This window comes from Heptranchias perlo, chromosome 1 (genome assembly GCF_035084215.1).
Source record: "Heptranchias perlo isolate sHepPer1 chromosome 1, sHepPer1.hap1, whole genome shotgun sequence".
Lineage (NCBI taxonomy): Eukaryota > Metazoa > Chordata > Chondrichthyes > Hexanchiformes > Hexanchidae > Heptranchias > Heptranchias perlo.
In genome coordinates, this window is record NC_090325.1 from 35,604,817 (window position 1) to 35,632,469 (window position 27,653).

Here is a 27,653-nt window from a genome sequence, read left to right on the forward strand (position 1 = left end):
AAATATGACTGTTACAACAAATAGACATGGGAGACTTTCAATCCATTACCCTGGCCTGGCTTTAGACATAAAGACCGCATCACCTATCCTGATACATAGGGACTGTTATAAGGGGAAAACTATTAATGGTTTGCAAAATTATGAATGCTTTTGAGAGTGTGAATAGTCAAAAGATTATTTCCACTCTTCAGTAAATTGATCATAAGGGGTCACCGATTCAGGATTATCACCAGAAGAATGAAGAGGAAGTTAACCCTAAAGATAACAGCAACTTGCATTTAACATAGAAAAAACGTACCAAGGCATTTCACAGAAACATGAGGAAAAAATCATGCTGAGGTTGTGAACAGAGAGGTTCAATGTGCGGTAGTGGCCAAGGAGGAGGAAACAAGTTGTTGGCAAGGACATGAAGTTTGTGGCGAGGTCAAGGATGAAAGCTTTGGTCTTCACAGTGTTTAGTTTGAGGAAGTCACAGCTCATCCAAGACTGGATGTCGGACAAGCAGTCCGATGGCACGGAGGCAGTAGAGCGTTGAGAGAGGTGGTAAAAACAGCATACATGTGGAAGCTAAGCCAGGAAGTGTGGAGGGTTGAGATGTGGTGGAGAGCTAGAGCTGAGTTCATTAGTGTACATGTGGAATCTAAAGCCATGTCTAAGGAATGATGTCTTCAAGGGATTGCATGTAGATGAGGAAGAGTAGGAGGCCAAGGGAGGATCTTTGGGTGATTCTGGAGTTGATGGTGAGCGGTTGGGAAGATATATTCTGACTACAATCAGATGGGTAAGAGTGGAACCAAGCAAGGGCGGTTCTACAGAGCTAGATAATGGAGGAGAGGCATTGGAGGAAGATGGTGCTGTTGACCATATCAAAGGCTGCAGAGAGGTGAGTAAGGATAATACACCATGGCCACAATCTCAGAGAATATCATTCATGGCTTTGGTTAGGTCTGTTTAGGTGCTATGGGAGAGGCACAAAGCTGATTAGAGGGGCTCAGACAGGGAATTGTGGGAGCAAAAGGCATGGATCTAGGAGGTGACAACACATTGAGCAACACTGGAAAAGAAAGGAAAGTTGCAGATTGGACAGTAATTAATCAGGACAGAGATGTTGAGGGTGTTTTTTTTTAAGAAGGGTTAATGGAAATTTTGACGGGGACAGTGCCTGAGGAGAAGAAACCGTTCATAATAGCATGCATGAGTTGGGTGTTCAGAAGTGGAATCAGGTTGAGGGAACAGGAGATAGGTCTCATCGACTAGATGAACCTGGAGAGAATGGGAAAGATGGAGATGGGCATGAAACTAGAGAGAAGGTTGAGAGAGGTGGTAAAATGGTAAAGCTGATATCATCTGGCTATAATAGGAAGGGGACTGGAGGCACTTTTGTTTAATGGGCAAGGAAAAGTAGAGGGGTGGGGGGGGGAAATCAGCTGAGCCAGTTGAACAGGTCTTGGCCCATTTTCGGGAGAGAGAAGTGTAAGAAGGGTGATTGGGCTATTGTTTCCCATCAAGATCCTACAGTAGTGGGTGGTTTTGGCAGAGGAGTAGAACTTACTGTGGTTGAGGCAGATGGATGACTAAGCCAGTCGTGCACCAGAAATGCTCAAAATACACTCCTTGGACTTAAGGGAGCAAAAATGGGTGCCGTACCAGGGGTAAGGACAGTAACGGGAAACAGTAAAGGTTTTGCTGGGAACGAGTGCATTGAAGGCGGAGATGAAGGAGTGGTCGAATAGATCAACAGCTGCAGAGTTATTGTGGAGAATGGAGGGTCAAAGGCTAGGTAGCTGGGAGTTTGAGAAAGCGATTGCAAGTGACTTGGGGAGAGTTTTTTTTTTCCAGGGTAGATGCAGAAGGCAGAAAGAAGAATTTTTTTCAGAGTTAGTATGACCTGTTTTATCACAATTGATGCAGAAATTACAACATGATTTAAAATTAAATTAGATTACATAAGAACATAAGAAATAGGAGCAGGAGTAGGCCATGCGGCCCATCGAGCCTGCTCCACCATTCAATAAGATCATGGCTGATCTTCTACCTCAACTCCACTTTCCCACCCTATCCCCGTATCCATTGATTCCCTTGCTGTCCAAAAATCTGTTGATCTCAGTCTTGAAAATGCTCAATGACTGAGCATCCACAGCCCTCTGGGATAGAGAATTCCAAAGATTCACAACCCTCGAAGTGATATTTGAAAAGGAAGAATATAAAAGAATATGGGGAAGGGGCAGGGTCTAAGCAAGGAAGCCCAACTTGAATTTGTTCTGGGTAATGTGGAGCAAGTTGGTGAACCTACAATTAGGAGAATGTTTGAAAAACAGTGATGGCAATATAGTTTCGGTGTGGCAATAGAAAAAAAGTCAATGATAGTTTATTGGGGAAAAAAGCAAATTATGGATTTTGAATTGTGAATTTTGGACCAGCCACATAAATACTGTGGCTACAGGAGTAGGTCAGAGGCTGGTATTCTGTGGCGAGTGACTCATCTCCTGACTCCCCAAAGCCTTTCCACCATCTACAAGGCACAAGTCAGGAGTGTGATGGAATACTCTCCACTTGCCTGGATGAGTGCAGCTCCAACAACACTCGCAGCTCGACACCATCCAGAACAAAGCAGCCCACTTGATTGGCACCCCATCCAGCACCCTAAACATTCACTCCCTTCACCACCGGCGCACAGTGGCTGCAGTGTGTACCATCCACAGGATGCACTGCAGCAACTCGCCAAGGCTTCTTCGACAGCACTTCCCAAACCCGCGACCTCTACCACCTAGAAGAACAAGGGCAGCAGGTACATGGGAACAACACCACCTGCACGTTCCCCTCCAAGTCACACACCATCCCGACTTGGAAATATATTGCCGTTTCTTCATCGTCGCTGGGTCAAAATCCTGGAACTCCCTTCCTAACAGCACTGTGGGAGAACCTTCACCACACGTTCTGCAGCGGTTCAAGAAGGTGGCTCACCACCACCTTCTCGAGGGCAATTAGGGATGGGCAATAAATGCTGGCCTTGCCAGCGACACCCACATCCCATGAACAAATATAAAAAAATTTTAGCAAGACAAATAGAACCATGCCCAGATTAAACAGAAGAAAAATTTAGCAAACAGAACCATAAATAAGCATTTGGGAAATATTTAAACAGGAGGTTGTCAGCATAACATCCAGTAAATTCCAGTAAAGATAACAGGGGTATGTTGAAAGCTGGAGATCAGTGGGTGAGAAGGAAGATTGGATTTTTTTTTATTTGTTCATGGAATGTGGGCGTTGCTGGCAAGGCCAGCATTTATTGCCCATCCCTAATAGATCAAATTTGAAACTTTTTTTTTTAAAAAGGAACATTTAGCACTTAAATGGAAAGTAAAAATGAAAGTCAAAGTAAATAGAAATAAAAATAGAAAAGCTACAAGAAAGATGAGGCGTGCAAGAGAAAATAAACATAAAAGGATAATAAAAAGGCTTTTTATTAGACAAATCAGTAGTAAATAGGGTAGTCAAGATGGAGGTAGGACTGCTATGAGATGAAGGAAGCAAACTTGTAGTGGGGAGTGAGGGAATGGCAGAGATATTGAATAAATACTTTGCCTCCGTTTCACAGAGGAGTTGGATATTAGGATTGTTGAACCAACGCTACACTGAGTGTAGTACAGTTAGTGGAGGTTATCATTGAAAGAGAAATGATACTGATGGAGTTAATCAATCTTAAGGTAGACAAATCACTGGGGCCTATTGTTTTATGTCTGAAGACCGTGAGAGATGCTAAAGAAGAAATAGTGGAGGCTCTAACTGTAACTTTCCAAACTTCTTGGAAAATAAAATTGTGCTGGAGGATTGAAGGGTTGTAAAAGTGATTCTAATTTTCCAAAAAGGAAACTGGAGTGAACTGCAAAAATTTAGGCCAGTTAGTCTTTCTTCAGTTGCTGGTAAACTACAAGTTTATAAAACTGATGAAATTAGTAAGCACTCAGGGCCAGTCAGCACATATTTCTAAAAGACAGGCGATGCTTAACCAACCTTTACAGAATTCTTCAAAATAAATAACAGTAGATAGCTAAATGAAATGCAGTGGATGTGATTTATAAATTTTTTAAAAGGCACTTGATAAACAACCACACGAGACTCGTGGCAAAAATAATGGCACATGGAGTTAAGGGTAATGTGGTCACCTTAATAGATGTTTGGAGAACAGAAAACACGGAAGGAAGTTCCTCAGAGTGGAAAGGTAAGGTGAGTGGTGTTACACAGGGATCTCTTATTTATACAGAAATAATCTGGATTTAGAAGGAAAGAACTTGCATTTATATAATACCATGAACATTTATCCCTCCAACATCACTAGAACATCTTAACTGGTCATTTATCTCATTGCTGTTTTGTGGAACTTTGCAATGCGCAAGCTGGCTGGTGTGTTTGCCTACATAATAATAATTACACTTCAAAAAGTAACTCACTTTGGAACGTCATGATGTTGTGATAATCATAGAAAGTTTCGGCACAGAAGGAGGCCATTCGGCCCATCGTGTCCGTGCCGGCCAAAAAAGAGCTATCCAGTTTAATCCCACTTTCCAGCACTCGGTCTGTAGCCTTGTAGATTACGGCGCTTCAGGTGCACATCCAAATACTTTTTAAATGAGTTGACGGTTTCTGCCTCTACCACCTTTTCAGGTAGTGAGTTCCAGACCCCCATCACCCTCAGAAAAAATTTCTCCTCAGCTCCCCTCTAATCTTTCTACCAATTACTTTAAACCTATGCCCCCTGGTCACTGACCCATCTGCTGAGGGAAATACGTCCTTCCTATCCACTCTATCTAGTTCCATCATAATTTTATATACCTCAATTAAATCTCCCTTCGGCCTCCTTTGTTCCAAAGAAAACATCCCCAGCCTATCCAATCTTTTCTCATAGCCAAAATTCTCCAGCCCTGGCAACATCCTCGTAAATCTCCTCTGTACCCTCTCTGGTGCAATCACATCTTTCCTCTAATGTGGTGACTAGAACTGTACGCAGTCCTCAAGCTGTGGCCTGATCAATGTTTTATGCGGTTCTAGCATAACCTCCCTGTTCTTGCGTTCTGTGCCTTGGCTAAGAAAGGAAAGTATCCCATATGCCTTTTTAATCACCTTATCTACCTGTCCTGCTACCTTCAAGGATCTGTGGACATGCATTCCAAGATCCCTTTGTTCCTCTACATCTCTCAGTATCCTCCCATTTATTGTGTAGTCCCTTGCCTTGTTGCCCTCCCCAAATACTTTATCTCACACTTCTCTGGATTGAATTCCATTTGCCACTTCTCTATCCACGTGACCGTCCATTGATATCTTCCTGCAATCTACAGCTTTCCTCCTCACTATCAACCACACGGCCAATTTTTGTATCATCTGCAAACTTGTTGATCAAGCCCCCCACATTCAAGTCCAAATTATTATATATACCACAAAAAGCAAGTTACCTAGTACTGAGCCTTGTGGAACCCCACTGGAAACAGCCTTCCAGTCGCAAAAACACCCGTCAACCATTACCCTTTGCTTCCTGCCACTGAGCCAATTTTGGATCCAACTAGCCACTTTCCCTTGGATCCCATGGGCTTTTACTTTTTTGACCAGTCTGCCAAGTGGGACTTTGTCAAAACCCTTGCCAAAATCCATGTACACTACATCAAATTCATTACCCTCATCGACCCTCCTTCTGACCTTCTCGAAAAATTCAATCAAGTTATTCAGACACGACCTTCCCTTAACAGATCCATGCTGACTGTCCTTGATTAACCCGTGCCTTTCTAAATGACGATTTATGCTAAATGCAAGCTCTTTATTTCCATGGGCTCTTATCTCCACTTAAACATGAAGGGGAACTTCGGTTTCATAACTCGTCTGAAAAATGGCATCTCAGAGAATGCAGCACTCCAGTATTGCACTGAGGTGTCAGACCAGTTCATGTGCTGAAGTACTGGAGTGATGTTTGAACCCACAACTTTCTTACTTAGGTGAGGGTGTAACCAACTGAACCAAATTGACACTTGATTTAGGAGTTCAGGAGGCAATATTGAAATTTGCTGGGGATATGCCACATTACGATAAGGATTGTGAAAGATTGTAAAAGGATATAAATGGATTAGCAAGATGAGCAGATGGGTGGCAAATGCAGTTCAGTGTAGATAAATATGAAGTAATAACATAATGCCAAAAATAATTAAATAAGAGGTTAGAAGAAATGTCTGCACAGGGTGGTTAGAATGTGGAATTATCTGCCACAAATAATTGTTGAACCTGAGTCCGAAAGTACTTTTCTAGTTAGACAGTTGCTTGAAGAAAAGGAATATTATTAAGTAAGGAGAGCAAGCAGCAAAGTGTGTTTGAAGAGGTGACATCACAGGGGAAAAGTACTGGTATGTACCTGATGGGCAGAATGGCCTGTTTCTGTGACACTACAATTTAGATCAAAAACAGATGTAGTGTTAACTCTCCTGGCAAAAATATATACTGTCTAACTGAATCGTGGGACCCAGAAGGTAGTGTACCATGTGCCATGCAAGATAAAAGGAAAAACCGGAATGCTGCAAATCTGAAATAAAAACTAGAAATGCAATGCAGGCCAGCCAGCGACTGAAAGAGAAAGACAGGTTAACACTTTTTAGGTGGGACCCTTCATCAAAGTTCTAATGAAGTGTTAACTTAGCCTTCTCTTACAGAGGCAGACTGACCTGCTGTGCATTGCCACTGTTTTTTGTGCTTTGCCAATGTGTTCCTTTGAAGTACAAAGCAGGTAAACGTTTCCCATGAGGTTTTTCCCTTCTCTTCTCTCCACTCACAAAGTAAAATGAAAGCAGCACCCTGTTCTTTTTGATTTTAGAGGAATCGTCCTGGTTCAACAGGAATTTCTGGAGGAAAGCACCACGGACCAGTTGAAGCACTCAAACAGATGCTGTTCAGCTTGCAAACGGTGCAGCAGAGTTTTGACGATGAACACACAGAACAACATGAAGAGATTAGAAAAGTAAATAGAAAAACATCTTTGAATTTCTAGTTTAAGGATACAACCATGATAGTATTATATAGTATTATTGAGTGCTTACAGACATGATCTAAATTATGATTGATTTAGTGCATTGGTACCGATATACTATAGGAAAAGTTTTATTTCACCCAGTGCGCTTTAATGTTGTGCATTGTGCTTCTTGCGCGATGCCCTAAATTCATCATAGAATCATAGAAGTTTACAACATGGAAACAGGCCCTTCGGCCCAACATGTCCATGTCGCCCAGTTTATACCACTAAGCTAGTCCCAGTTGCCTGCACTTGGTCCATATCCCTCTATACCCATCTTACCCATGTAACTGTCCAAATGCTTTTTAAAAGACAAAATTGTACCCGCCTCTACTACTGCCTCTGGCAGCTCGTTCCAGACACTCACCACCCTTTGAGTGAAAAAATTGCCCCTCTGGACCCTTTTGTATCTCTCCCCTCTCACCTTAAATCTATGCCCCATCATCTCATTGCTCTCACTTACAAGCACCACCAGTACTTCACCCAAGTGTTATAGAGCTCAAAATGATCTCTTTGGAAACAACACAAATTTGGAAGGACAAATTCCATTATTGTACTTCTGGGTATTTTAAAGCAGTTCAATTGGATAAAGTATGAAAAATTTATGCACCCAACATTATGATTCAGCTTTTGTTTATTTTTTGGTTGCTTCAATCTACTGTTGCCAATTTTGGACAGAGCCAGTTTTCAATCTCTAGGTGTTTTAGTGGTCCATTTGCACTACAGAAATGTCTTTTACATTTTATTTTGGTAAAAATGAGGGATGTTTGTACCAAGGAATGGAAATTTTTGTTCACTTTGGCTCTCAAGTCACAGCATTACCCATTCTCTGGTCAAGTATAGCATGGGTTAGATGCAATGGGTGTTTCGAGGACTGTGCCACAACATCACAAACAATATGCTGAAGAAAGTGCAGAGAAATGTAACTAGCCTGATCCTAAATGTAAAGGGATCAACAGCAACAACTTGCATTTATATAGCGCCTTTATTTGGTAAAACGTCCCAAGGCGCTTCACAGGAGCGATTATCAAACAAAATTTGACACCGAGCCACATAAGGAGATATTAGGACAGGTACCCAAAAGTTTGGTCAAAGAGATAGGTTTTAAGGAGCATCTTAAAGGAGGAGAGAAGCGCAAAGAGGTTTAGGGAGGGAATTCCAGAGCTTGGGGCCTAGGCAATTGAAGGTACGGCTGCCAGTTGTGGAGCGATGAAAATCAGAGATGTGCAAGAGGCCAGAATTGGAGGAGCACAGAGATCTGAGGGTTGTAGGGCTAGAGGAGGTTACAGGGATAGGGAGGGGCGAAGCCATGGAGGGATTTGAAAACAAGGATGAGAATTTTAAAATCAAAACATTGGCAACCAGGAGCCAATATCGGTCAGCGAGCACAGGAGTGATGGGTGAATGGGACTTGGTGAGAGTTAGCATATGGGCAGCAGTAGTAGGGAAAATGCTAGAATCTATTATAAAGGATGTGATAACAGGACACTTAGAAAATAATAATAGGATTTGGCAGCGTCAACATGGATTTTTGAAAGGGAAATCATGTTTGACAAACCTATTGGAGCAGAGTTTTGGATGAGCTCAAGTTTATGGAGCAGAAAGATGGGAAGCGGCCAGGAGAGCATTGGTATAGCAGTGGATCGAAGCATTAGAAAAGATTAGAGCTTATAGCTGGAAGAGTACCCCCAACTATAAGCTCTACAGTCAAAAAAGTTGGTGTATCAGGGAGGACTTTATCATGGTATCGAAAATATTACACAGTATAGATACAGTAAACATTAAATATTCAAATTATGTCAGCAACAGAGAATGTAAGTTTAAACTGGTGAAAACTAAATTTAAAACAGATGCTCAGAGAAACTTCTTTATTAAAATTTAACCTTCAAGATGAGGTAGGAGGGAGAAAAATGCAAGCGTCAAAATGCAGCTAAATGCTAAACTGAGAGCTGGGGTACCAAAGGAATGAGGTTTAATTGACCCAATGGGCTTTTATCATCTTTTCTTGCTTTCAGTGCAAAGTTTTCTGTACTCTGCACCAACAATTTGCCCAACTGAGAAGAGTACCCCCAGCTATAACAGCAAGCATTTCTACTTCCCGTATTGGGCATTATTGTGGGCTCTGAGTGAGTAATTTAAAACTGATTGGGGCAGTCGACTACACTCAGAAGGAACTCAGTTGACGCAGTCCAATGTCATTTTATGCGGTACCCTTTCAGCACAAGGAGATTTCACCGTGCATAAATATTTAATATATAATCTTTATTTCAATGTACTCAGAAAATAATAATTCAGTAACAAAAGTGGAACGGGACAGAGTTCTCAACAAACGGAATGATCAGCAATGGGAATCCATTTGCAAAACAATGGGCACAGTATCAATCTGGAGAAATTGTCAACCATGCAGATTGCTAGGACTTCCCAACAAAGTTACCTGCCAGGCAGCTGTATTCCCCAGCATCCTCAAAAGTAACATTCTGTAAATGCAGAGCCTCTATTCCTTCTGCCGTATTGTTAATACCGACTGTTGTGAGTACCTGCATGTAAGAGGAGCCATTAAACTGCACATGCTTTAGCCACTTAATGCGTGGCTGGGGATAACCGTACACTTTACAGACAAACTTTACGTTACTGCCCACAATCGCACTCTTGTTGGCAGGGAGTCGGAGCCACATGGTCGGCAGCTGACTAATTTCAACTACATGCAGATGAAAGGTGTGGTTGATGCTCCCTTAGCGATTCACCACCACACACGTGTAATTGGCTGTGTCCGAAGGCTCCAGGCCATCCAGGATGAGACTCCAGTGCTGTGACCGGATCTTGTATCCAAATCTTCGTTGAGATAGATTGATACCTATGCCGTTTTTCAACCACCGAAGCAGTGGCAGAGGGTTTCCTCCAGCCAGGCAGCGGAACTTGACTGTTTTTGTGACTGGGATAGCATAAAGCTTTTTCTCCATTCTTTCTGGCTGAGTCCAGTATGGGGGACTACTTTGTTTCTTGTTGGAGATTACCTCTAACTCATCACTATCTTCCTCCGCCTCCTCCGTGGAGAATAGTGCAGGTAAAACATTAGCGGCAAAGTAGGAGATTTTGCTTCCAGCTGGGCCCGTTGGTCATACAACTATAAAGGCCTGAGTCATCCTGTACAGAATTAGTGATCTTGAGATCCTGAGCTGTGATATGTATCCTGTTGCTGGCGGGTAACTGCACCCCATTCTTGGTCCATTTGATGATCTCCCCTTCTCTCAAGTCGCAGCTCAGCTCCAGAGGGTCACCCAGATGCACTGAAAACATTTCAATACTCTGTTGGGATGGTGCTTGATGTGGAATGGCTTGCGCCATGGGAAGCAGCACCAAGACCAGGCACACAGTCTGTCCAGCTGATCATCATTCCCACTTACTTCTTGCTCCTTGCCATCCTCAGTTTGGACTTGATTGTATTCAGACTCTTCATGCAACTTCAAAGGATTTCTGTGAAAAAATGTGGAGGTTTTGATTATAGCCTAGAAATCCAATCAAATAAATTAATATGAAACTTGAAAACTGTAAAAATCCTCCTTTCTTATGAGAGAAAATCAGAAAGACCATTCCTCCCTTCTTAGCTTCAGTTGAATAGACCAAACTGAAGGCTTTATAAAGTGAAAAATAAAAAAACAGGATAACTTCCAGTAAATGGCTGGAAATTTCTGATCTTTGCCAAAGTACATCACATGAGAAATAATTAACCACTTTCTCTTTTTTTTCTTTAACAAAACCAGGCAGATAAAAGCAAGTTTTGGGAAATGTTTATTTTTCCAGCAGTTTTGCATTTGCTGGGAATACAATAATTCCAGTCAACTCCATATAACAGTCAATCTCTGCAGGCTCCTCACTCCTCTCATTTCTCTCGCCACTATAAAATAATAAATTGTTCACAGTGCAAAGCTAAAGATTTTTTTGCTGCTATTAATTCCCAACTACACAAGTGCTTTTGACCATCTCCACACTTTTTTTTAAAAAAGCAACAACATTTCAGGGTTCTTGCTCTTGATTACTATGCAGTGCTCGACCCCACACAGAAAAGTGCACATGTATAAGTGGGATCAGGCTCGACTGTAATGATATCTCCCAGTCAAATAAGCTATCGGTACTCACTGTTGAGACTCGTACGTGAAAAATGTGTATCTGCCTAAGATCCCAAAGAGGGGCCCTGGAACCGAACCCCACAATGAGTCAACACTGTCAGGAGAAGAGAACAGGGAAAATATATATTTTTTAAAAAGCTGCAAAGTATATTTAGCTGATTCTTGAACAAAAATTTTCCTTTTTGTTTAAAAAAGAGTGTTGATGATCTCATTAAGCAAGCAATGAGTTACTGAGCCCAGCAGTGTGTAGGAGCCAAGTCATCTTTAGTCATTAATCCTAGTGTGCTTCACCTTCAACTCTCTTCATTCAGTTCTCTGACTGGCTAATTGCTTTCTTGTAACTTAACAGCTGAGTCATTGCACAGTCTCCCACCCTAATTTAATCTGTCCTTCAACCTCAAAACGCTGGAAATCCTTACCTCACTTAGATTTCCTTTCTTCCTATAATTTTCAGGCTTGGTGTCATGTATCTGCTACTTTCTGATTTACCTCATTATCTACTCTTTTCAACATTGGTCTATTGTGCACTACAAACCTTGGTCCTTCACATAATTTTCTCAATTTAAACAAAATCTACATCGCTGTACCTCTCATGAGCTGTTAAATTGTAGTTGGCATTACACCTAATGTCTGTGATATTGGAGCACTAGTGAACAGTAACTCAGCCCTCATTTAACAACGTTGCTCAATGCTTCATGATCACCGTGGAGAGAAAGAAAAGCGGCTCACCGCCACCTTCTCGAGGGCAATAAATGCTGGCCTCGCCAGTGCCGCCCACATCCCATGAACGAATTTTTAAAAAAGTTGGTTCTGAACGCCCCAGTGCTCAAGATGTGCATTAGTCATCAATCTGGTTGTTGCTAGTATAATAACTTGTTCAAAGCACAAAGCGTCGCAATCAAATATGCCATACATTATTGGCCCTCACATTGCATAAATGTGACTGCATTCTATGAGCTGGAGTCTTTGTCAAAAGTGAGCTGCCGCATACTTTAGTTGCAGCCTCATGTGTTTTATCTTTTGCAGTCATTGCTTCAGTAACACTCGAGTTGGCAACAGTCAATCAGCAAAAGCATAAAAGGGCAGCCTGCAATGTCTGGTGGCAAGCAGGGCATCGTGTTAAGTCCCAGTGCTACACAGCGCATCAGGTCTAACCGTGCCCTGCACAGCTACGTGAGAAAAATAGCAGGGATGTGTCTAAAGAGGCTGAGGTTGAGTAGGGAAACTGTGGCAGACCTTTGCATCCCCTTCAGGAAGGCTTCCAGACAACATCTTTCATAAGTATGGCACTGTTGACAGCTGTCAATGTCACCTTGGCTCTCAATTTTATGAGCTTGGCTCCATCCAAGCAATGACCACTGGCAGTTGTAACCGGAGAAGGCAACGCCATTCTACAGGTCGGCTGGCTTTTGCAGAATTTGAGTCATCAGTTGCATGCATATTGTTATTCAGGCTCCTGTGCACGATCCTGTGCCCTATATGAATCAAAATAATTTCATTCTCTGCATGCCCAGCACAGAATCATGCAGACGATTGCCTGTTTCCTAGGAGCTCTCGAGATGTCTTAATTTAAAGTCAGAAAAGTCGAAGGATAGCTGTTAGAAAACTAAGGCTATCATCTGCAACCTTAGCTCATGACATCAATGTGCCACTTGCAGACAGAGGCAGAGTGTAGTTGAGAAAAGATTATGCTACAACCAGCATTGTTATCGAACTTACTGCTCAGATCTCCAAGAAGCGCATCAGATGTTTTGCTGATTCGGGGGGGTGGATGTCATAAGGTGTAATCTCTTCAGGATTAATAATTGTCATTTGCACGCTCCAGAAAACATGCCTCAGCGTGCATATTGATGACCAGGATGGTGAAGTTAAAGCAGAGCAAAAGGGGTTGAAAATAAAAAATAAGCTGCAGAAACAGTAATGCAGCAAGGTAAGACTAGTGTGTTGGGCATTAATTCAAGATGACTTCTAAGGAGTGCCACAGTTACATTATTTCTTAAAGCTTTCAACCGCACCACTTTTCTCTAGAAAACAGAAGGCTGAGGGGTGGCCTGATAGAGGTCTTTAACATAATGAAAGGGTTTGATAGGGTAGATGCAGAGAAAATGCTTCCACTTGTTGGGGAGTCCAAAACTAGAGGTCATAAATATAAGATAGTCATTAGTAAATCCAATTGGGAATTCAGGAGAAACTTCTTTACCCAAAGAGTGGTAAGAATGTGGCACGCGCTACCACAAGGAGTAGTTGAGGCAAATTGTGTAGATGTATTTAAGGGGAAGCTAGATAAGCACACGAGGGAGAAAGGAATAGAAGGATTATGGTGATAGGGTTAGATGAAATAGGGTGAGAGGAAACTCATGTGGAGCATAAACGCCGGCATAGACCAGTTTCTGTGCAGTAGACTAAATGTAACTCCTACACTTTTATGCTCACTTCATGCACCATCTGTTGTCATCATATGCTGAGCTGTTGCTTTATTGTTACAGATGACAATTCAATACCTAGCACAATGTTCAAATCAAGTGCAGTGCATTTACTTCATTCGTTGTGTGTTGCATGAATGCTGTCAGCTTGATTTCACAAGGTGCTCTCCCTTTGTTCTTGTGTGTTTTAGATCACATAACACCCACTTTAATACTCCTGCTTATTGGCTACAAGGTTTCACTGCCAACCTGCTGGGATTCAAATGGCCCTGAACCACTTTGGGCTGTGGAGTGTGACGGTTGGCCATGTCCAGTGCTTTGGTGGCTGACTAGTCCTATCTGCTTTCGAACAGGTCATGTGCTGCACTAGATGCTTATTGGGGGAGGAGGTTGGTCTTATCATACGAATATACGAATTAAGAGCAGGAGTAGGCCATTCGGCCCCTCGAGCCTGCTCTGCCATTTGATAAGATCATAGCTGATCTGATTGTGACCTCAACCCTACTTTCCTGTCTACCTACTATAACCTTTGACTCCCTTGTTAATCAGGAATCTATCTAACTCAGCCTTAAAAACATTCAATGACCTGCCTCCACCGCTCTCTGGGAAAGGGAGTTCCACAGACTCACGACCCTCTGAGAGAAAAAAATTCTCATCATCTCCATCTTAAATGGAAGACCCTTATTTTTAAACTGTGGCTCCTAGTTCTAGTCTCTCCCTCAAGGGGAACATCCTCTCCGCATCTACCCCTTCTAGTCCCCTCGGGATCTTATGTTTCAATAAGATCACCTCTCAATCTTCTAAACTCCAATGTATACAGGCCCAACTTTTCCAACCTTTCCTTAATAAGATAACCCCCTCATCCCAGGAATCAGTCGAGTGAAACTTCTCTGAACCGCCTCCAAAGCAATTATGTCCTTTCTTAAATAAGGAGACCAAAACTGCACACAGTATTCCAGATGTGGTCTCACCAATGCCCTGTACAACTGGAGCAAAACATCTCTACTTTTATATTCCATTCCCCTTGCAATAAATGACAACATTCCATTTGCCTTCATAATCACTTGCTGTACCTGCATACTAACTTTTTGTGATTCATGTACCAGGACACCCAGATCCCTCTACCTCAGAGTTCTGCAATCTCTCTCCATTTAAATAATGTAATCTTTTTCTATTCCTCCTGCCAAAGTGAACAAGTTCTTTTTTATTCGTTCATGGGATGTGGGCGTCGCTGGCGAGGCCGGCATTTATTGCCCATCCCTAATTGCCCTTGAGAAGCTGGTGGTGAGCCGCCTTCTTGAACCGCTGCAGTCCGTGTGGTGAAGATTCTCCCACAGTGCTGTTAGGAAGAGAGTTCCAGGATTTTGACCCAGCGACAATGAAGGAACGGCGATATATTTCCAAGTCAGGATGATGTGTGACTTGGAGGGGAACGTGCAGATGGTGTTGTTCCCATTTCCCATGTGCCTGCTGCTCTTGTCCTTCGAGGTGGTAGAGGTCACGGGTTTGGGAGGTGCTGTCAAAGAAGCCTTGGCAAGTTGCTGCAGTGCATCCTGTGGATGGTACACACTGCAGCCACAGTGTGCCGGTGGTGAAGGGAGTGAATGTTTAGGGTGGTGGAAGGGGTGCCAATCAAGCGGGCTGCTTTGTCCTGGATGTTGTTGAGCTTCTTGAGGGGTGTTGGGGCTGCACTCATCCAGATAAGTGGAGGGTATTCCATCACACTCCTGACTTGTGCCTTGTAGATGGTTGAAAGGCTTTGGGGAGTCAGGAGGTGAGTCACTCGCCGCAGAATACCCAGCCTCTGACCTGCTCTTGTAGCCACAGTATTTATATGGCTGGTCCAGTTAAGTTTCTGGTCAATGGTGACCCCCAGGATGTTGATGGTGGGGGATTCGGCGATGGTAATGCTGTTGAATGTCAAGGGGAGGTGGTTAGACTCTTTCTTGTTGGAGATGGTCATTGCCTGGCACTTGTCTGGCGCGAATGTTACTTGCCACTTATGAGCCCAAGCCTGGATGTTGTCCAGGTCTTGCTGCATGCGGGCTCGGACTGCTTCGTTATTTGAGGGGTTGCGAACGGAACTGAACACTGTGCAATCATCAGCAAACATCCCCATTTCTGACCTTATGATGGAGGGGAGGCCATTGATGAAGCAGCTGAAGATGGTTGGGCGTAGGACACTGCCCTGAGGAACTCCTGCAGCAATGCCCTGGGGCTGAGATGATTGGCCTCCAACAACCACTACCATCTTCCTTTGTGCTAGGTATGACTCCAGCCACTGGAGAGTTTTCCCTCTGTTTCCCACTGACTTCAATTTTACTAGGGCTCCTTGGTGCCACATTCAGTCAAATGCTGCCTTGATGTCAAGGGCAGTCACTCTCACCTCACCTCTGGAATTCAGCTCTTTTGTCCATGTTTGGACCGAGGCTGTAATGCGGTCTGGAGCCGAGTGGTCCTGGTGGAACCCAAACTGAGCATCGGTGAGCAGGTTATTGGTGAGTAAGTGCCGCTTGATAGCACCGTCGATGACACCTTCCATCACTTTGCTGATGATTGAGAGTAGACTGATGGGGCGGTAATTGGCCGGATTGGATTTGTCCTGCTTTTTGTGGACAGGACATACCCGGGCAATTTTCCACATTGTCAGGTAGATGCCAGTGTTGTAGCTGTACTGGAACAGCTTGGCTAGAGGCGCAGCTAGTTCTGGAGCACAAGTCTTCAGCACTACAGCCGGGATGTTGTCGGGGCCCATAGCCTTTGTTGTATCCAGTGCACTCAGCCGTTTCTTGATATCACGTGGAGTGAATTGAATTGGCTGAAGACTGGATTCTGTGATGGTGGGGATATCGGGAGGAGGCCGAGATGGATCATCCACTCGGCACTTTTGGCTGAAGGTGGTTGCAAACGCTTCAGCCTTGTCTTTTGCACTCATGCACTCACGTGTTGGACTCTGCCATCATTGAGGATGGGGGTGTTTACAGAGCCTCCTCCTCCCGTTAGTTATTTAATTGTCCACCACCATTCACAACTGGATGTGGCAGGACTGCAGAGCTTTGATCTGATCCGTTGGTTGTGGAATCGCTTAGCTCTGTCTATAGCATGTTGCTTCTTCTGTTTAGCATGAATGTAGTCCTGAGTTGTAGCTTCACCAGTTTGATACCTCATTTTAAGGCACGCCTGGTGCTGCTCCTGGCTTGCTCTTCTACACTCCTCGTTGAACCAGGGTTGATCCCCTGGCTTGTTGGTAATGGTAGAGTGAGGAATATGCCGGGCCATGAGGTTACAGATTGCGCTGGAATACAATTCTGCTGCTGATGGCCACAGCGCCTCATGGATGCCCAGTTTTGAGCTGTTAGGTCGGTTCTGAATTTATCCCATTTAGCACGGTGGTAGTGCCACACAACACGTTGGATGGTATCCTCAGTGCGAAGATGGGACTTCGTCTCCACAAGGACTGTGCGGTGGTCACTCCTACCAATACTGTCATGGACAGATGCATTTGCGACAGGTAGATTGGTGAGGACGAGGTCAAATAAGTTTTTCCCTCGTGTTGGTTCGCTCACCACCTGCCGCAGTCCCAGTCTGGCAGCTATGTCCTTCAGGACTCGGCCAGCTCGGTCAGTATTGGTGCTACCGAGCCACTCTCGGTGATGGACATTGAACTCCCCCCATCCAGAGTACATTCTGTGCCCTTGCTACCCTCAGTGCTTCTTCCAAGTGGTGTTCAACATGGAGGAGGACTGATTCATCAACTGAGGGAGGGCGGTAGGTGGTAATCAGCAGGAGGTTTCCTTGCCCATGTTTGACCTGATGCCATGAGATTTCATGGGGTCCAGAGTCAATGTTGAGGACTCCCAGGGCCACTCCCTCCTGACTGTATACCACTGTACCGCCACCTCTGGTGGGTCTGTCCTGCTGGTGGGACAGGACATACCCAGGGATGGTGATGGAAGAGTCTGGGACATTGGCTGAAAGGTATGATTCTGTGAGTATGGCTATGTCAGGCTGTTGCTTGACTATTCTGTGGGACAGCTCTCCCAATTTTGGCACAAGTCTCCAAATGTTAGTGAGGAGAACTTTGCAGGGTCGACTGGGCTTGGTTTGCCGTTGTCGTGTCCGGTGCCTAGTGGTCCGATGCCGGGTGGTCCGTCCGGTTTTATTCTTATTATGACTTTTCGTAGCGAGATTTTACAACTGAGTGGCTTGCTAGGCCATTTCAGAGGGCAATTAAGAATCAACCACATTGCTGTGGGCCTGGAGTCACATATAGGCCAGACTGGGTAAGGACGGCAGGTATTATACTCCATCTGCCAAATTTTTGCCCACTCACTTAACCTATCTATATTCCTTTGCAAACTCCTTATGTCCTCTTCACAACATACTTTCCTACCTACCTTTGTGTCATCAGCAAATTTAGCGACCATGCATTCGGTCCCTTCATCCAAGTCATTGATATGGATTAAATAGTTTAGGCCCCAGCACTGATCCCTGTGGCACTCCACTTGTTACATCTGAAAATGACTCACTTATGCCTATTCTCTGTCTCCTGTTATTATCAGTTCCATAAGTAAATGCCTGCTCTCCCTGGTTCCTTGCATTTATGCCTCCAGCACCTTTGCATTTACCCTACCTTTCTTAATCTGGATTACCCCATTCTTCAGTGATTTTGCTCAGGCCCTCTCTGTGCTTATTCAGCTACTTAAATGCCTCCTGATTGCAGTTCACATACTGAAAAAGGCAAAATCATGTGTTAAATAACTTCCTTTGTAACCGTCAAAAAATGAAAGTAACCCTCCAATAACCCCTTAATAGTGCACTACCAGTAACTTCTGGGCTATACTCTTTTGTTTATTCTTATCTCCCTTATCTTTAAATTATTTTTTAAAAATTGACAAAAGTCGAGCTACATCAACAAGGCAAGAAGTTACAAAGTTTTACGGTCCTGTGGAAGGATAATGTAATGAGCCTTGATTTCTAAACAATAAGGAGGCAAGGAGGAGTAAGAGCATGTTGGATGATGTATTTGGAGCTCAGGAGCAACGTCTGTGATATCAATAATATATAGAGAGAAACAAGGAAGGTTGAGAGAGAGGATCCCTGTCAGATAATTTTCTTAATCTTGTTCAGGAGTGTGATCGAGGTGCTAGAAGATCCTAGATATAAGAACAAGTCTTAGATGGATGTGGGTTTTATCGAGAATTAAAGAGTTTTGAGGGGGGTAGCATTTGACACTATACAGAAGACTGAGCTTCTTGATGGCACTTGGTGTACTTCCAAAGACCAATCAGTGTTTGAAGGTATTTTAAAAAAATATATTACGTGTAATTATTGTTGCATTTATGATTTTATCCATTTGTTAAATAAAGCTTTTCTTTTGAACAGATACCTGAAAACATAATGTCTCAGACACATGGCTTGGACTTTGAGGGGGCATCTGGCAGCAAATCATTACAACGGTAATTTGGTATATAAATGCTATAAATGTGCCCTGATCTGCAGTTTTAATGTTGTAGCAAAGCCATCATCAGTGGGGGTTGAGGTAGGTTGGTGAGTCAGTTGGCTACACTGTTGAGTGGTAAAATGTGAGTTTATGGCTGTCATTATGTACAGCTTAATTTCTGCACAGAACCAGTAAGCAACTGGAGTTTGTGACTGGACTACTCAAACTGCAGCCATTCCCAAAAATTTGATGTTGTTACAGCAGTTACCATAAAACCCATTGTGTGTCACCCCACTATTTCACAGTTGACTATTAAAGCCCTCTGAAGGGGCATTGCAAGTTACTCAGTTGTATCAGCATAACTAAGGATGGGCAATAAATGCCAGCCTCGCCAGCAATGCCCACATCCTGAGCTGGATTTTTTTTTTAAAGTTAAACTTTCAGTAATTCTCTTATAAGTCACATTCTCATGTTAAAATGACTTTTAGCACCTGTGTGAACAAACAAAAACATTTGAAAATAAGACCGTTAAAAACTCCGAATTACATTTGGCATTTATGCCATTTCCAAAGCTAGAACATTCCCGGCTGCACTCCCATTTATCCTCAGCCTCCAGGTGTACACAGCCTTGGAAACAGTGCCAAGATGGCAGTTGAACTCAAGGCTCCAGCTGCTGTGTGATGAGATTTTCCTGTAAAGAAAGAAAGACTTTTCCTTAACTCGCACCAAGCCCCGTTCACCCATCATCTGTGTTCTCGCTGATCCACATTGGCTCCCGGTCCGGCAAAGCCTTGATTTTAAAATTCCCATTCTTGTTTTCAAATCCCTCCATGGCCTCGCCCCTCCCTATCTCTGTCACCTCCTCCCAGCCCTGCAACCCTCCGAGATCTCTGCGCTCCTCCAGTTCTTGCCTCTTGCTCATCCCCGATTTTAATCGCTCCACCATTGGTGACGGTGCCTAGACCCTAAGTTCTGTAATTCCCTACCTAAACCCCTCCACCTCTCTCTCTCTTCCTTTAAGATGCTCCTTAAAACTATCTCTTTGATCAAGCTTTTGGTCACCTGTCCTAATATCTCCTATGTGGCTCATTGTCAAATTTGGATTGATAATGCTCCTGCGAAGTGCCTTGGGACATTTTACTACCTTAAAGGCACTTTATAAATGCAAGTTGTTGTTGACTTGCATTTATGTAGCACCTTAGCATGTCTTAGGAATCATCCGTTACAAATTCGTGTCTTCTCGGGTTCAGTGGCTTCAGTTGCTCCCATAAGCGGCCTGAGCACCTTACATTTATGCCTAAATCTATTTGTGCAATAGCATAACCTGGAGGTATAAAAATAATACCTTGTACCCTGAATCTGATATTCGTGTCTTTTGCACGTGTACTTCTTCAATTTCTCTGAAGGCGGACCGAGCAAACATTTGGTGAGACGAGGCCTGATACAAATTGATAAGCTGCTTCATTTCACAGTACGGTAAAAATACAGAACAGCCGTTATGATCGGACTCACTTTATTCAGTCAGTAAAAATGATTTGCGTTATAACACAAAATAAAGAATAAGTCGCACTTCCCACTAACGTGGGTTGTTTTACTTGACTTCTAACCGTCCAACATTCCTAACTTCTTAGTCTCAGCGAAAGCTTTTGCAGCTTTCTCTGCAAAAACTCACTGACTGCCAATGGAATGTCTATTATTATATGTTAAAATCGACGAGTGGGTGACAGTGTTTCCGTTTTAAAATGTAAGTGTTCTGCCTGTGCTGTGCTTGTGAAATAATAGAGTCATAGAGTCATACAGCACGGATAGAGGCCCTTCGGCCCATCGTGTCCGCGCCGTCCATCAGCCCTGTCTACTCTAATCCCATATTCCAGCATTTGGTCCGTAGCCTTGTATGCTATGGCATTTCAAGTGCTCATCCAAATGCTTCTTGAATGTTGTGAGGGTTCCTGACTCCACAATCCTTTCAGGCAGTGAGTTCCAGACTCCAACCACCCTCTGGGTGAAAAAGTTCTTTCTCAAATCCCCTCTAAACCTCCCGCCTTTTACCTTGAATCTATGTCCCCTTGTTATAGTACCCTCAACGAAGGGAAAAAGCTCCTTAGTATCCATCCTATCTGTGCCCCTCATAATTTTGTACACCTCAATCATGTCCCCCCTCAGCCTCCTCTGCTCCAAGGAAAACAAACCCAATCTTCCCAGTCTCTCTTCATAGCTGAAGCGCTCCAGCCCTGGTAACATCCTGGTGAATCTCCTCTGCACCCTCTCCAAAGCGATCACATCCTTCCTGTCGTGTGGCGACCAGAACTGCACACAGTACTCCAGCTGTGGCCTAACCAGTGTTTTATACAGCTCCATCATAACCTCCTTGCTCTTATATTCTATGCCTCGGCTAATAAAGGCAAGTATCCCATATGCCTTCTTTACCACCTTATCTACCTGTTCCGCCGCCTTCAGGGATCTGTGAACTTGCACACCAAGATCCCTCTGACCCTCTGTCTTGCCTAGGGTCCTCCCATTCATTGTGTATTCCCTTGCCTTGTTAGTCCCTCCAAAGTGCATCACCTCGCACTTTTCCGGGTTAAATTCCATTTGCCACTGTTCCGCCCATCTGACCAACCCATCTATATCGTCCTGCAGACTGAGGCTATCCTCCTCACTATTTACCACCCTACCAATCTTTGTATCATCAGCGAACTTACTGATCATACCTTTTACATTCATATCCAAGTCATTAATGTAGACCACAAACAGCAAGGGACCCAGCACCGATCCCTGTGGTACCCCACTGGCCACAGGCTTCCAGTCACAAAAACAACCTTCGACCATCACCCTCTGCCTTCTGCCACTAAGCCAGTTTTGTATCCAAAGTGCCAAGGCACCCTGGATTCCATGGGCTCGTACCTCCTTGACCAGTCTCCTGTGCGGGACTTTATCGAAGGCCTTACTGAAATCCATGTATACCACATCCACTGCGTTACCCTCATCCACACGCCTAGTCACCCCCTCAAAAAATTCAATCAAATTAGTCAGACATGATCTTCCCTTGACAAAGCCATGTTGACTATCCCTGATTAATCCTTGCTTCTCCAAGTGGAGACTAATTTTGTCCTTCAGAATTTTTTCCAATAATTTTCCTACCACTGATGTTAGGCTCACTGGCCTGTAGTTCCCCGGTTTTTCCCTACTCCCCTTCTTGAATAATGGTATTACATTAGCGGTTCTCCAGTCCTCTGGCACATCCCCTGTGGCCAGAGAGGTTCTGAATATATGTGTCAGAGCCCCCGCAATCTCCTCCTTTGCCTCACACAGTAGCCTGGGATACATTTCGTCCGGGCCTGGGGATTTATCCATTTTAAGGCCTGCTAAAACCGCCAATACCTCCTCCCGCTCGATGTTACATGATGAGCTCCATAGCACTAGATCTAATGCAGTGCTGCTTGTATTTCAACAGAAAACTAAGTATCAAAACAATCATAAGCAGACAAATCTATCTCCACTGTAAATTTTTTCGCCTGAGGGATATATTACGAAGCCCTTTTCTTTTCAAAACTCTAAATCATCACCCATCAGGCCTTCCCTGGCTTTCAGTGGCATCCCTTCCTCACCCGTTCAATGGCCTCCAGTTGTAAAATGCCCTTGATGGACTCCCTCCTACAATCCCAAAGCCCCTTCTTTTCATTGCTTTCCTGCAATATTTTGAACTCCAGTTGCCCCCTTGATTTATGTGGTGCGTACAGTTTCGCTCTTACTTTGTAGATTTGGCGGACCATTCAAGAAGGCCCCTCGAAGCCTGCGTGTTCCGCCTGCCAGTGGCCCAGCCTCCTATCCCAATGCACCAAACTACAGATGCTCGCAGATCATATATGTTTCAGTACCAACAGTGGAATAGTGCAGAGACACCCGGGACTTGTCCTGGCAAGCTTGTGGGTACAAAGTTGAGAATGCCACTGACCAGAGAGGTCCTCCCACCGCCAAAACATCCTTCCCAGTTGTCCCGACCTGTGCCAAACCACCTAATCAAAACAGCTTTTGCAGTAATCACCTGCTGGCCCACTCGCGACCGCCGCTCACTGGCAACAGTAACTGCCAAGTGGTCCATCGCCTTGACAGTGTTTCTTCCTCCCACACTGAGGTGCAGTTATGATTTTGCCTTCCTAACACCTGCCCCTACCCCCACCCCCCACCAAGATTTGTCTCAAGCTGTTCCAACACCCTCCTCCCCAAGAAACATTTTTGCCCTCGCTCCCTCCCATTCTGAGTGTTCTCTGTCCTTGCTTCTCCTCTTCCCCACGACTCCTTTTGTCACCTGCCAAGTGCTAGGATAGAGATTCATAAACCAACTCCTCCTAACTTCCCCATTGTTTCTTGACCTCCCTCTCTCTGTTCCCATTTCTGTTCTACCTTCTCTCTCCTCTCCTCCCTTCTCTTCCCTTTCTTCCGTTCTCTTCCCTTTCCTCCCTCTCTCCCCCTTTCCTCCCTTCGTTCCCCGTTTCCTCCCTTCCCTTTCCTCTCCTTTTCCTCTCCTTCCTCTACTCCTCCCACCCCCCCCCCCCCTTCTCCTCCCCAGTCCATTTTTTCTCCCTGCCCACTAACCCTGTTTGGACTGCACTTGACTTTGACTCCCTGAGTGCAATACTACAGCACATTGATTAACTTCTTTCAAATGTTTGGACATTTTATTTTGTGTTTTATTGAATAACGAATTCCAGGACTTGAACACTTCAGTGCAGTACTGAGAGGGTGCTGTACCGTTGAATGTGTCGTCTTTCGGATGGCCTCTTGTGCATTCCCCACTTCCTTCGCCCCACCATTGGCGACTATGCCTTCAGCAGTCTAGGCCCTAAGTTCTGGAATATCCTTCCCAAATCTCTTTGCTTCTTCACCTATCCACCTATCTCTCCTCCTTTAAGACAATGCTTAAAACCTACCTCTTTTACCAAGCGTTTGGTCACCTGTCCTAATGTCTCCTTCGGCTCACGGTCAGTTTTTGTCTGATTGCACTCCTGTGAAGCATCTTAGGGTTTTTTACTACGTTAAAGGTGCTATATAAATGCAAGTTGTTGTTGTTGAAACATTAAACCGAGGCCTCGTCTGCCCCTTCAGATGGATGTAAAAGATCCCATGGCACTATTCCAAGAAGAGCAGAGGAGATCTCCTGTATCCTGTCCAACATTTATCCCTCAGCCAACACCACCAGAAACAGATTAACTGTCATTCCTCTCATTGTACTTTGTGGGACATTGTCGTGCACAAATCAGCTGCCACGTTTGTCTATAAAACAACAGTGATCACACTTCAAAAGTAATTAAATGGCTGTAAAGCAATTTGGGACATCCCTAGGGTGTGACAAGCACTATACAAATACAACTTTGTTCTTTCTTTATGAAAGGCCAAAGTCCATAGTACACAGCACCACCAAGATTGAAAAGAGTATCAAAGAGGACAAGGCCATTCAATCAGTAGTAGTTGAGTAATGCCAAACTTTTTGGAATAGACTCTCCATTCCTAATATATTAATTTCATTTAATGTTTTTGGCTCAATGCCACTTGAAACCAATCCAACATGTCATTGTAACATAGGAACAGGAGTAGGCCATTTAGCCCCTCGAGCCTGTTCCACCATTCAGTGAGATCATGGTTGACCTGTGACCTAACTCCATATACCTGCCTTAGCCCCATATCCCTTAATATCTTTGGTTAACAAAAATCTATCAATCTCAGATTTAAAATTAACAACAGTGACAGTGCATGCAACATCTATGAATAAAACCCATTCCTCTTAAAGGCTGTTAATTGGTTTATAATCCTGTAATTTATCAGACTGCTTCATCAGATGAGGTGAGTAGCTAATTCATCTGACGCCATCATTACTGCACGTACTAAAAATCGTATTCAATTATTCACTAGGGACAAATGCTAATCTGTGTAAGATCCTACAGCAAATTGTTTTATTATAGTTTGCTTAATAAGTAGAAACTCTTTCTGTGTAGCAAAATATATTGGATCCTCAGAAATGTCTTTACTGGCTCATTGTCTAATCTTAAAAAGGCCATTGGAAAAATAATTTCCAGTTATCTTGGGAAGACTTAAGGATTTCTTCTCCTCACCTGATGGCAAACTTCATTTTGAATGGAAATTTTGGTGGTCTTTAGTGACTAAATACATTCGAGCATGTTCAGCTTGAACAGATTACTGTTAGAAAATGGTGTAAAGATCTTAATGGTGTAAAAAGGTCCATATGCAGTTTTAACAGTGTGCACAAACATTACTAACTCTAGTGCAAAAGTTGCAGATCTATTCCCCTTTCTCCCACTCCCACTCTGCAGGACACAATAACCTGTACTGGGGTCCAAATTATATGCTTAATTTCATAGGATTTACAGCACAAAATCAGGCCATGTGGCCCAGCAAGTGTCTGCTGGTGTTTATGCTCCACATGAGCCTCCTCTCACCCTACTTCATCTCACCTGACCAGCCTATCCTTCTATTCCTTTCTCCATCGTAATTATATTGCTGCCCCTTAAATGCATCTATGCTATTCGCCTCAACTACTCCATGTGGTAGTGAGTTCCACATTATAACCACTGTCTGGGTAAAGAGGTTTCTCCTGAATTCCCTATTGGATTTATTAGTGACTATCTTATATTTGTGTCCTCTAGTTTTGGACTCCCCAGAAGTGGAAACATCTTCACTACGTCTACCCTATCAAACCCCTTCATAAATTTAAAGACCTCTATTAGGTCACCCCTCAGCCTTTTTTCTAGAGAAAAGAACCCCAGCCTGTTCAGTCTTTCCTTACAGTTAAAACTTCTCAGTTCTCAATTATTAAATTCTATATGAATTTGGAACCTCTAATGATAAAAACTTCAGTGTGTGGCGTTGCTTACCCCTCAGTTCTAAAATTGTTTCTTCATTCAAATGGCAAGCTTCCTTTTGTACAGCACAAGTCTGGATAGGAGGCACACAGCTAGTTTTGGGAAGCATTTACGTTTGTGCATGAAAATAGTTGATTTCAGTGATGGTTGCTGATTTTGCCCCATATCTGCCAGCTGCACTATAAATGCTACTGGTTTAAGAAAATGCTACATTATTGTTAACTAAGACTTATTGAATTGAATGGGCTTTGCTTATCAGGTATGGCTAAATAATTGGTGTAATTTGGTTGTCACGCAAGGGCAAAATTTTCTGCCAATGCATTAACATTAAATCTACAAAATCAACTGGAATAAGCAATCGGGCTAAGTTAGTGAAAAAGGGCAGTAGAGAAAGGATGAATAATCTAAACAGTAGATTCAGATAATCAGGTAGGAATATCTTGTATTATTTTGCGAGTTTCAATTCCAATCTGGTTTGTATAGATGGAAACAAACATGTAGTGACAGCTGAAATATTTCTTCCGCCAGGGCACTGAACCACTTGAGACATCTGAAGGAGCTTGTAGACGATATCGGTGCCAAGAAGGAAAAGGAAGCACAGAGAAATCGATACGAATGATGAGCGATTAGGAAGAATATTTTAAAAATCTAATAGCTTGTGCAATCTAATAAAATAATTTTTTTAAAAAGTTTGAGTTGATTTGAGACACCTGACTACAGCCACATCCCCTTCTAATGCCAGGGTCCATTCTTCTTTTGAATTTATAAATCTTGTTTGGGTCAGTTGTTTACTTTTGCTTATCTGAGAAAATTATGGGTTTAAGGCCCTTGACCTTCGAAAGAGATCTTAAAGTGAGGTTCCATCTCTCTGTTTTGGTGGTTCAAGTGGATAGTTGAAGAAGAGCAACCTCACCAACATTCCCCCCTCAACCAACACCACCAAGAAACAGATTAACTGGTCATTCATCTTGCTGCTTGTGGGATGTTGCTGTGGTCAACAAGGCTGCCACGTTATATAAATAATCGTCATTGTACTCCAAAGTAATTTGTTGTACATGAAGCACTTTAAATGTTTCTGAGAAAGGTAATGAAATGTTATATACTTAATAAAGATAAGGAATTCTTCTCTGTTAGCTATAATCAAGATCAAACGCTTCCAGGCCAGGCACATAAAGCACACTGGGTTCTATCCCAACAACGTATTACTCACAGCTGAACACTTCCAACTGCACAAACATAACGTTTTCATTCCCCCACATCATGGTGAGACTGTCAATTAGTCCAAATTGTACAATTTTGTGTTGGATTAAGACTGCCCAAACTGATTTCACCAGGAGCAATCAATGCTTGACATCACATAAATGCACAGTCATAAGGTGGCTGGGGGATGCATGGTACTGCATGAATGGTACTGCCCCCATGTAGTGATAGGATAATTTTGTATCTCTTCTGCACAGGTTCAAAATTTCTAATCCATGCTGAGGATAAGTAGGGCAAATGCAGAATGGGATGGAATTGCTTTTCTGTAGGGTGGGAAAGTTGGCAAAAGAATCAACTTGAGCCAGACTACCAGTTGTTTAGAGTGGCACTGACAGCAGCCAGTGAACAGAATGGCTACCACTCTGAAGGAGGGAAATAACAGGGATGAATTTCTATGGGGATTCCCCTCGTCTGCCGTGACTTCAGTGGAAGAGCTGCAGAAACTCTGGAAAATTGGCATTGATGCTATATAATCTA

General features: G+C 43.4%; 1 protein-coding gene and 1 pseudogene across 1 annotated transcript in view; one reads left to right on the top strand and one right to left on the bottom strand.

Annotated features, from left to right (window-relative positions):
• The window catches only part of c1h18orf54 (chromosome 1 C18orf54 homolog), an 80,710-nt gene extending 54,102 nt beyond the window's left edge, over positions 1-26,608 (top strand). The window contains exons 8-10 of the mRNA XM_067984713.1: positions 6,851-6,994; positions 18,981-19,054; positions 26,445-26,608. Of these exons, the coding sequence (XP_067840814.1) occupies positions 6,851-6,994; positions 18,981-19,054; positions 26,445-26,535 (309 nt within the window). The 3' untranslated portion in view covers positions 26,536-26,608. The remainder of the gene's footprint in view (positions 1-6,850; positions 6,995-18,980; positions 19,055-26,444) is intronic.
• LOC137307606 (fibroblast growth factor receptor 2 pseudogene) lies at positions 9,424-18,022 on the bottom strand (annotated as a pseudogene).
• Positions 26,609-27,653: the final 1,045 nt, after the last annotated feature.